This window comes from Lycium barbarum, chromosome 1 (genome assembly GCF_019175385.1).
Source record: "Lycium barbarum isolate Lr01 chromosome 1, ASM1917538v2, whole genome shotgun sequence".
Lineage (NCBI taxonomy): Eukaryota > Viridiplantae > Streptophyta > Magnoliopsida > Solanales > Solanaceae > Lycium > Lycium barbarum.
The window spans coordinates 105501695-105511386 of NC_083337.1; the positions used below are offsets into that span (position 1 = coordinate 105501695).

Consider the following 9692-nt stretch of genomic DNA (forward strand, 5'->3'; position numbering starts at 1 on the left):
CAAATACGTACTTGTAATTAATGTATCATTTCTTACATCCACACAGCTGTATGAGTACAATCAATGATTAGTGTAGAGACTCAATATATGATACGTTAGCACTTTATGCAACTATAAAAAGGACATTTTGAAGCCACCTATTTTAAAGTGTACCAGCTGAGATATTTCTTAGTCCCTTTTGCATAACTGGTTTTCAAATCATGAAGCTTTCTTTTAAACCAGTACAGCCATGCACATCCAAACAAACCCTCCAACAACCTACATTCCACTGCATCACCATTACTCAACCAGATAAGTTTACAAGAAATTTAAACCTCAACATGCAATTATTAGCCCCGAAAAACCTCGAAAACTTAATTCTTGGCCGGGATACTGAGCCTAGTCCAAGTTTATCCTCAATGTCAGCTTGGACTATGCCCAGTTTCTCCGGACAGTGTTCGGAGAAACTGGGCAAGAATTGGATGGACTATCAAGGAATCAAGAACTGGGAAGGTTTGCTTGATCCACTCGACGATAATTTACGTGGAGAAATAATCAGATATGGGAATTTTGTTGAAGCTTCTTATAGAGCTTGTAATTTTGATCCTTCTTCGCCTTCATACGCAATGTGCAGATATTCAAAGAAAAAGCTGTTCCAGCTTTGTGGCTTTCCTGGTACTGGTTATCGCGTTTCCAAGTACTTGAAAGCCACTAGCGGGATTCAGCTCCCAAGTTGGGTTGATAAAGCGCCTAAGTGGATGGCGAAGCAATCGAGTTGGATTGGTTATGTCGCGATTTGCCATGACCAAAGAGAAATTTCAAGACTCGGGAGAAGAGATGTTGTCATTTCCTTACGGGGCACTGCAACTTGCTTGGAGTGGCTCGAGAATCTACGAGCTACACTCACCCCTCTTCCCAGCAATAATAACAACAACAACGACGACGAATATAATAAGGATAACAAATGTTGTTACAGCATATATCCCAATATATGTTGCCCAATGGTTGAAAGCGGTTTCCTAAGTTTGTATACATCCAAGATAGGTGCGCATCAGAGTCTACAAGACATGGTGAGAGAAGAAATAGCCCGAATTAAAAAAGTTTACGATGGTGAAACATTAAGCTTCACCATCGCAGGCCACTCTCTTGGGGCGGCGTTAGCCACCCTAATGGCCTACGATATTAAACAAACTTTCCAGGAAATACCCCTTGTTACGGTCATTTCCTTTGGTGGTCCAAGGGTCGGGAACCAGAACTTTCGATACCATCTTGATAAACAAGGTACCAAAATATTGCGCATTGTCAACTCGAATGATCTTATAACCAAAGTCCCTGGCTTTGTCATCCACGACAACAACAACAACAATAACAGCAGCAACAACAACAGCAACGATAATAATTTTAGGGAAAAAGGTGGCGATTGGATACAAAAGCTTGTGGAAGATACTCAATGGGTATATGCAGATGTTGGATGTGAACTGCGGTTAAGTAGCAGTGCTTCACCGTACCTTAATGGAATTAATATTGCAGCTTGCCATGAATTAAATACTTATCTTCATTTGGTTAATAGTTTTGTTAGCTCAAACTGTCCTGTTAGAGCTACTGCGAAAAAGATGATGCAGAAAGGTAACTATGTCAAAAGTACTAAAAGAAATGACGATACTAAGTAATTTAACATTAACTTTCCATAAAGTCTTTTCCTATTTTTCACCCCACCAGCTGTCCTACTCTACCCACCCCATTTGAAATACCAAAAAGCAAAAATATCACTCTTCCTCTCTTTCCCAATATATGTGACACAGTCAAAATTTTGAGATTCAAACATCAAAACTTTGACCATGAAATCAGACAAAGAAGTTTTAAGTTTTCTGAAATAACTCTCTCTGTTTTAATTTATTGTGAACCTATTTTCTTATTAGTCTGTGTCAAAAAGAATGACTTTTTTTTATAATTGGAAGCAATTTACCTTCATGAAATGATTTACAGCTACACAAATCATATGTGACTCATTTAACACCACAAGTTTAAAAGTTTTCTCCTCTTTCTTAAACTCCGTGCCCAGTCAAATTAGTTCTCATAAGTTGAAACGGAGAGAGTAGTTTTTAGAAACTACGTAAAAAGTACTATAAATCACAATAGTCAACAACCTAAAATATTTAAAAGCTATATAAAGAAATTTCGGTCAAAGAAAAACTTGATTGACTCTCGAAATTTTAATTGTACCACATAAATTGTGACGGAGAGAGTACTACTTAAGTACTAGAAATGTCATGTGATCATGTTATTAAAAGTAAAATGAAAATTTTTAAATAAAAGAGTTTTAAAATATAAAAATATGTCCTTTTTTATAAACATATTTTAAAAAATTATCATATAAAACGAAACAGATGAAGTATTAAATTACATTAAAATGACATCTCAATAACTATTTTTATAGTTAAAATTATCCTATTTTAAAACAACATATTGAAAAACAATGTAATTCTTCAACTGGTAATTTAAATACAATTCCATTTTAAATGAAGCTGGATGAACGGTGTCTTAACAGGTCTACAGAAAGGCATTGATTCCTTGTTTTAATTATCGGTCTCTAACGGATATCTAAGCACGTGAACTCACGCTCCATCACCAAGGAGGTGTCGGGTGGCTTCCCACCAGCGCGTCCTTTGATGGAATCGATTCCTCCAGATGGAGCAAAGCAACCCACGGCTGGAATTAAAGAAATTCCTTCAGATCTCAATTTAAAGAATTAGTGACTGTTAAAGGAACTGCCATTATTGGGGTTTTTGACAATATGAATGTCTTCATTGATTTTAACAATGAAGATGACTTTAAAATAAAACTTGGTATAGAAGGGCGATTGAGATTGATGGACTGCAAATGTGGCTACAGAAACGGTCGCCGGACTTCAAGCCGGAGGAAGATCTCCCAACAGCCTTAGCTTGGGTGCTCCTTCCAGGTTTGCCTTTTCATCTTCATACTTGGCAATATTTGAAACAAATTATGAGTCCTTTGGGAATTCCATTAACTCTAGATGCTGCTATTGCGAATAGAACTAGGCCAAGTATGGCTAAAGTTAGAGTAGAAATGGATTTGAGGAAACCACAAATTGATCAAGTTTGGATAAGGATGGAATATGAGGACTCACCCCTAAAAGGATTCTATCAAAAAATTGGGTATGAAGGAGCCCCAAAGTATTGTAAACATTGCAAAAAATTAGGGCACAATGTGTTGGAATGTAGAGTCTTGGAAAGAATAAATCAGAAGAAGGAACAAGAAAAAATTGTGAAGGCCAAGGACAGAGTTGAGAAGATTGGAACTATTTTAGATGGAAATAAAGAGAATACTCAGATTATGAATGGAGAAAATGATCAAAAAAAGGCGACAATGATAAACAGCATGATAAGAAGGACAGAAACAAAGAAAATGATGAAGCTCAACAACAAACAGGTCAGAAAGAAGAAACTATTGGAACTGGTCCTAAGACACAAATGATTGAGAAAGAAAAGGATCAGGAAGGGACTACAAAGAGAAGATTTAAGAACAAGGCCAAAAAGAAAGCAGAAAAAAAGATCCCAAAAAAGAAGAATAAAGTGATTTTCAAAACTGTAGGTCCTGGAGAAATTGCTAAGAGAAAAAGAAACAAAATGAGCCTTATAAGCAATATGTGATTGAACAAAGAAAAGATAAGAAAATGAAAGGTTCTGAGAATGAATCTCATCAGATCAAGGAACATATGGATGAGAAAGGAAAAGATGATAAGCAACAAGAGAAGGTTGGAGAAAATAGCAAAATTAATCAAGTTGATAGTCAACAAGAGATCAGTCATATCAGTAACACTGAAGAGAGTGAGAAAGTGAGAAATATTGAATCAAGTCAAGAAGTTAGTTCCAAAAGAAATACGGAAGAAATGGAAGAAGGAGAGTTACTTCCTATAAATATACCTCCACATTTGAAGAATGCAGAATCCATTGAGTTGTTTGTTCAACTTCCTCCTATAGAATAAGAAGTGAATAAGGAAATTAACAACAATTATGAAGTGGAAGGAAGCACCCCTACAGAATCCAAAACAGATATGGACAATAACAAGAGAAGCACGAATGAAAATGGGAAACAAGAAAAAGAAAAAAGAGGAAGAAAAGACACTAGAGAATCTGGTAGAGTACAGGCTCTATCAATAGATTCTATTGACTCAACCAAAAACAGAAAAGAGCAGTCGGATACTGCACAAAGTCAAAGAAAGAAATTTTCCACTGACTTAAGGGGCAGGGGCAGAAACAAAACAAGGAATAAAAGCAAGGGAATCAAATTAAAGCCTACAGCTACTAACAAAGTAAGAGACAAAGGTCAAAGACAAAGTGCCCCTCCAATACCCAGTCATAATTAGTGCAATCTTCTGGAATATTAGGGGGGTAAGGTCCAAAAAATCTTTTCTCAAATTGAAAAAGCTTGCCAACATTAGTAAAGTGGCTTTTGTTGCAATATATGAGCCTTTTATGGATGTAAGCAAGATTACAGGTTACAAAAGTTATTTTGGTTTCCATCATTGTAAGGCTAATTCTAATGGCTAGATATGGTGCTTCTGGAATAACTTCGACAAAACTGAGATCATTGCCAATAATGATCAACAAATCACTCTTAATTTGAAGAATCACACCACTGAGGTAGGCACTTTTGCCACTGCTATTTATGCAAAATGTACTCCTGAAGAAATAATTGATCTTTGGGAAAGCATTGTGGATATGAACAATCTAATCACTGGCCCATGGTGCATGGGAGGTGATTTTAATGTTATAATGGATCCTGATGAAAAACTTGGGGGGGGGGGGGGGGGTCCCTCATAGAGCCTCAAAAAGCTTTGATTTTATTAACAATATGAATTCTTGTGGATTGAGTGACATAGGATTTACAGGTCCTAAGTTCACATGGTGTAACTACAGGATTCCTAGTAAGAGGATATGGATGAGATTAGACAGAATTCTGGTTAATGAAGATTGGACTGACATTTTTCAAAGCAATGTGGTTAAACACCTGTCCAGGACTGGATCAGATCACAGACTTTTACTTTTGAAGTGTCATAATCCTCAACAGAATCACATCAAATATTTTAAATTCCTTAATTTTTGGATTGATCTTCCTGACTTTATGAAAACTGTGCAAGATTGTTGGAATGGAGATATCAGGGGTAATCCAATGTGGAGGCTGCAATGCAAGCTTAAAAAACTCAGCAGAATTCTCAGCACTTGGTCAAGACAGAATATAGGAGATGTTAATGACCAAGTAAGAGACTAGGAAGCTAAATTTGAGTTACTGGAAGAGTTAGATATTATGAACAACACAGATCAAGGAAGGGAAGACTTGAATGGAGGTTATGTTGAGTATGTTAGATGGTTGAACTTACAAGACTATTTGCTTAGACAGAAAACTCAGCTGAAGTGGTTTAAGGATGGTGACAAAAACACCAAGTACTTCCACAGTGTTTTAAGAAATAGGAGAAAAAGGTTGCACATTCACAGAATCAAAAATCACGGAAGAAGATGGGTACAAGGGGATGAGAAGATCTCAAAAGCAGCCATCAAGCATTTCAAAAACCAATTCAACTTGAACCTCATTGATAAGAATAGCAGTATTATTGAATGTATTCCTCGGATCATAACTACAGAAGACAACAACTTTTTGACAAAGTTACCAGAAGAAGAGGAATTAAGAATGTTGTTTTCAACATGAGTATGGATAGTTCAGCAGGTCCAGATGGCTACATTGGTAAGTTTTTCCAAGTTTGTTGGCACATTATTAAAAATGATATAATTGACTTTGTGCAAAATTTCTTTGAAGGGAAAAACCTTACTAGATTTTATACTCATTCATGTCTTGCTTTAATCCCTAAAATCGATACTCCCGCCAGTTTTAGTGAATTGAGACCTATTAGTTTAAGTAATTTCACTAATAAAATCATTTCTAAAGTACTTGCTATTAGGCTCAACCACTTTCTTCCTAAATTGATTTCTGAAAATCAAAGTGGATTTGTAACTGGGAGAAGCATAACAGACAATGTGATGCTTACTCAGGAGATAATCCATGGGATTTCAAAAAATAACAAAGGTGGTAATGTGGTGCTTAAACTTGATATGGCCAAAGCCTATGATAGGCTCTCTTGGTCCTTCCTTACAAAGGTCTTAAACAAATTTGGTTTCAATGATGTGTGGATTGATCTGATTTGGAGGAGTATTGCTAATGCTTGGTATTCTATTATCATTAATGAGACTAGACAAGGCGTTTTTAAATCTTCCCAAGGTCTTAAACAGGGAGACCCTATTTCTCCTTCTCTATTTATAATTGCTGCAGAGGTTCTTTCTAGGTCCTTGAACAGTTTACTGAATTATCCTAACTTCACTCCTTTTTCAATGCATAAAAATGGTCCCCAGATTACTCATCTTGCATATGCTGATGATATTGTGATATTTAGTAGTGGAAACACTAGATCTTTAAAGCTAATCATGAGTCTTATTAAGAAGTATGAGAAGGTATCTGGCAAATGGTCAACAAGGATAAGAGCTTCTTTCTTAACAACCCTAAAACTTGTGCATATAGGATAAACAGGATAAGAAACTGTACTGGTTTTTTAGATAAAAAATTTCCTTTTACTTATCTTGGATGCCCTATATACATAGGCAGGAAAAAAATTGTTTACTTTGATAGCATGGTGTCAAAAATTATGAAAAGGCTGAATGCTTGGCAAGGTAACATGGTTTCTAGTGGTGGTAGAATGGTTCTCATCAAAAGTGTTATTCAATCTCTACCTATATACATCTTGTCTGCTACTAACCCTCCTAAAGGTACCCTGGAACTTATAGAGAAGCACATTACCAACTTCTTTTGAGGAACTGCTAACAGAAGAAACAAATATCACTGGAGTGCGTGGGAGAATATGTGCTTCCCCAAATCAGAAGCTGGGATTGGTACAAGATCCATGAGCGACGTTGCTAACACACTTGCTGTGAAAAGGTGGTGGAAATTCAGAGAAGATAAGTCTCTCTGGGCAGATTTCCTAATGGCAAAATACTGTCCTAGAATGCATCCTGTAGGCAAAAAATGGGTTGCAAGAAATTCACAAGCTTGGAAACACTTGCTTTGGGCAAGAGAAAAAAGTGAGAGATGTATATCATGGAAAATCAACAATGGAAGTTGTAGCTTTTGGTGGGACAATTGGACAGAAATTGGTCCACTTGCACAGATTTGTCCAAACGATATGACAAGGAGTAAATCCAAGAATAAAGTACATCATTATATGGAGGATCATATCTGGGATGTTCGGAAACTATACACTAGTCTTCCTAGCCAGATTGCCTTACACATCATCTCTATTGATATTAGAGTTGAAGGAAGAAAGGACTATGCCATTTGGAATAGTACAGAAGATGAAAGATTCTCTAATGGCTCTGCTTGGGACTTGATCAGAAGACAAAAAGCCAACAATGATTTCTTGAGCAAAATATGGCACAGAGATATACCATTTAAGATGTCTTTCATATGCTGGAGGTTGTTTTTAAACAAACTCCCATTTCCTAAATCTTTAATGCATAACAGTAACCAGGAAAGAGTGGACTGTGCATGCTGCTATATCCTCAACATGAAAGTATGCAACATGTACTCATTGAAGGTCAAGCTGCAAAGTGTATATGGAAAGCAATGGGGGCTCCTCTGGGCATAACACATCAACACCAGCCTATTAATGCAATATTCAGAAACTGGTGGAACGTTAAGGCCAGAAACAGAGTTCAGAGGTTGGTGCTTAATGCAACGCCAATCTTAATTATTTGGGAAATCTGGAAAGCTTGGACAGCCTGCAGGTATGGGGACAAGAACAGATTTTACCACTACAAGATGGTGACACAATGTTGGAACATTAAATCAGTGATCCAAGAGGCCTATCCAACTATTTCTACTGAAGACAGCTGGATCAATTTATGCAGTAAGCTAGAAAGATTAACACAAAGTGTGAAATGCACAATAGTCTGCTGGATTAAGCCAAACATTGGCATGATCAAGCTCAACACTGATGGGAGTTTTTTCAAAGACTCTAACAAAGCGGGTATAGGAGGGGTTCTGAGAAATGAAGAGGGGAAAATGATTGTGGCTTACTCCATGTCTGTGAACTGCAGCAGCAATAACAAGGCTGAAGCGTTAGCTGTTGAGTATGGAGTTAACTGGTGCAATCAACAAGGGATTCAAAATATCCACATCGAACTTGACTCTCAGATCATTACAGAGATGCTTACTCACAAAGACACTGCCAACCTGAAATTGAAGCACACTATCAGTAGCATAACTAGACAGCTTAATCAATCTACTCATGTGATTACTCATTGCTTTAGGGAAGCCAATCGAGTAGCTGATTTTCTGGCCAAACAGGCAGCAACTAGTGGAAGCATGAACTTTTATCACTCTTATAATGAGTTTCCAAGAGAGGTAAAGGGACTGATTCAACTAGACAAAAGACAAGTCCCAACAGTTAGAAGGAGATATGAAAAATGTAATTTCTTTGTAAGTTAAAATGCTTTGTATGCTTTGTAGTATAGGGAAAGGTATGTATATGCTCCCCTTTCCCAGATTTTTTTGCAATCTTTTTTGTAGTATTGAGGCAAGGTTACCATGTCCCCCTCTTTCCATTGTAACTTAGTACATAAATATAACATGGTAGGGGTCAAGCCAAACCCTCCACACCTAAGGCTCACAACCTATGGTGATGGCTTAATATAAATTTTTTTTATAGATATATGTAACAAAAATGAATTAAATTGATGAATAAAATTATAGATAGCTAACAAGCCCATTCAAATTGTATGGACAATGTCAACAATAACTCGTAATTATAAAGTGCTACACCTTAGGCTGCGTTTGGTATGGCTGCGATTTCCAATTTTAATTTCTTATATTTGATGGGATAAAAGATAAAAGATAGGTCGTCCTCATACCCCACTTTGTGGTATTACACGGGGCATGTTGTTGATGGGAGTAAAAGATAAATTCATAACTGATATTGCACATTAATTATCTCCTTCTCAGTTCCAATATCCGGCCCCATCCCTTTTACCTATCCTAACCAGCCCACCCCGACTCTGACGGCCATCCTCCCACACTTCCATCCCACCCCATCCCCACCCCCCTCCAACCCTCCCCCATCCTATCCTATCACCACCTCATCATCTTTGTCTAAATTATATGTAAATACTCTTACTTAAGATAATATGTTGTGTTTATTTATTGAAACGTTAGAAAGTAAGTAAGAAAATTACTATTTATGTGAAGGTGTTTGACTGGGCACGAAGTCTAAGAATAAAAGTATTGTGTTTGAATTGTTGTACAAAATAATCCATAGATATTTTTGTGGCTAGAAATGATCTCATTATAAGGTAAAATGCAGAGGCATATGTAGCATATTAGTTATGGGTTCAATTGAACCCCTAACTTTTGATGCGAAGCATAAATTTATGTGGAATGATTTATTAAAATTATAATAAAAACTCCCTCCATCCCAAAAAGATTGTTTTCCTTTCCCTTTTAGTTTGTCCCAAAAAGATTGACACCTTTCTATATTTAGAAATAATTTAACTTTATGAGATGATTTACAGCCACACAAATATCTAAGGCTTGTTTTGGACCACACATTTCAAAAGTCTTCCTTTATTTCTTAAACTTTGTGTCAAGTCAAA

General features: G+C 36.6%; 1 protein-coding gene across 1 annotated transcript; it reads left to right on the forward strand.

Annotated features, from left to right (window-relative positions):
- The first annotated feature begins 446 nt into the window (after window positions 1–446).
- On the forward strand, window positions 447–2920 carry LOC132613306 (phospholipase A(1) DAD1, chloroplastic-like). Its single transcript, XM_060327329.1, has 2 exons — window positions 447–1605; window positions 2745–2920. The coding sequence occupies exons 1-2, from the start codon at window positions 462–464 to the stop codon at window positions 2918–2920; spliced, it is 1320 nt and encodes a 439-aa protein (XP_060183312.1). The 5' UTR covers window positions 447–461.
- The last annotated feature ends 6772 nt before the right edge of the window (window positions 2921–9692 follow it).

Coding starts and splice junctions, on each gene's coding strand:
- LOC132613306 (XM_060327329.1), top strand. CDS start 462: ATGGACTATCAAGGAATCAAGAACTGGGAAGGTTTGCTTGATCCACTC. Junction 1,606..2,744: donor GAAAAAGATGATGCAGAAAG/GTAACTATGTCA, acceptor TGACTGTTAAAG/GAACTGCCATTATTGGGGTT.